General features: G+C 38.4%; 1 protein-coding gene across 1 annotated transcript in view; it reads right to left on the bottom strand.

The window, feature by feature from the left end:
* Positions 1–1916, bottom strand: part of LOC101854104 — a gene marked incomplete in the record, with an annotated part of 38966 nt that overhangs the window by 3672 nt on the left and 33378 nt on the right. The window contains 1 exon segment of the mRNA XM_035971010.1: positions 1391–1494. Coding sequence (XP_035826903.1) covers positions 1391–1494 — 104 coding nt within the window.

Genomic DNA, 1916 nt, shown 5'->3' with positions numbered 1-1916 from the left:
CAGAGGGGGGGTTGGGGGATGTGGAAGTATAATGAGGTGTGGAGGGTTGAGTTGGGGGATAAGATGGGAAATGATCATCATAATCGTTGCCATGCTCATCATCATCAACATCACCACCATCAGCAGCAGCAGGAGGTGGAAGTAGAGTAGAACAGTAAGAGAAGCAACTATATCGATTTAGTTTTGTTGCTTTAAATTTCTGTTAACTAGTATATGTGAGGCAGCGTGGTGGAATCAAATTTATGTTTTTTGGCCCAACACCTTTCATACCAATTAAAGAACTCATTTCTGTGTGGATTTTTCTGAAAAACGTTAATTAAAGGCGCAAAAAATGAAAATTGTCAGTTACCCTGGACTCTTAAACTAAAGAAATAACAAATCTTTGGCGGCCATTTTCTCACTAATTTTACCTCTGAAAACAGGTGACCCCCAACTCCATCTTTCGCAAATATCTCAATTTGTATTCAAGATACATGGACATTTTTTTCATCCAAATAAAGACAAATGAACAATCTTTAAGATGATACCTATAACTCTACATGCTCAAAAATTGACGAGAGTCTGATTCCACCTCGCTGACTCACATATTTTTGCTGCTGTTACATAAAAACAGCAGCAACAGCAACAACAACAATTAGGACAACAAAAATAACACTAACTTTACAATACTGACAACAACAGCAAGAACAGCATAAATACCAGCCTTACTTACATTAACAACAGCAATAACAACAACAGTAAAAACAAGAACTACAACAACAACAGCAACATCAACAACCACTACAACTACAGCAACACCAGCAACAACAACTACGACAGCAACATCAGCAACCACAACAACAACAACAACAACAACAACAACAACAACAACAGCATCTACAACAACAACAACTGCAACAACCCGAGAAAAGTGGCACCACCACCACCAACAACAACAACAGCAACAGACAACACCTACACAAAATTAACAATAACAACAAGAAGAACAAAAATACCACTACTACTACAACTGCTTATAAACAACAACAATAGCAAAAACATCATCAACAAATCACCCCCACAAAAAACAACAACAACAACAAAAACGAAAACAGCAATAACAGCGACATAAGCAACCACTACAACAACACCATCTACAAAAACAGAAGCAACAAAAACAACAACAACAACAGCAACAGCGACAACAACAACAACAACAACAACGGCAATAACAACAACAACAAAATCAACAATATCAACAACAACAGCATCAGCAGCAACAACAATAACAACAACAAAAACAACAACAATAGCAACAACAACAACAGCAACAACAACAACAACAACAGCAACAACAGCAACAACAACAACAACAACAGCAACAGCAACAACAACAGCAGTAAAAACCCACCGCTACTCCACTTGCTCCAGACAAGAGGCGTCCCATCATCCCACACGAAGGAACCCTCAGTAGCAATGTCGCTCAGACCTAACCAGATCTCCTTCACGTAAGGCCTAGAGTTCAACAGAAGAGGGAATTGCGATACGTTTATTCCAGTTATCATCATCATCATCATCATCATCATCATCATCATCATCATCATCATCATCATCATCATCATCATCATAACAAATAATTGTCGTCGTCATCGTCGTGTTGGTTGTCCTTGTCGTCGTGATTTTCGTTTCCTTTGTCATTATCATCATCTTGATCATCGTCTAGATCGTCATTATCGTAATCATCATCACTCTAATCATCATTACCAATACGGGAAAGGTGAGTGAGTAAAACATTCAGTAAAGGAAAAACGGGCGATGCTTACATAAGTTTATATGCACACACATACACACACATACAAGCAAACACTAACACACACTCAAACAAAACAAACAGGCACACAAGTACTTGCATACACACACATTCACACACACACACA

Source organism: Aplysia californica, unplaced genomic scaffold, assembly GCF_000002075.1.
Source record: "Aplysia californica isolate F4 #8 unplaced genomic scaffold, AplCal3.0 scaffold00359, whole genome shotgun sequence".
Lineage (NCBI taxonomy): Eukaryota > Metazoa > Mollusca > Gastropoda > Aplysiida > Aplysiidae > Aplysia > Aplysia californica.
Note: the sequence above shows the minus strand (reverse complement) of the source record. Positions and strands in the feature narration are given on the sequence as shown.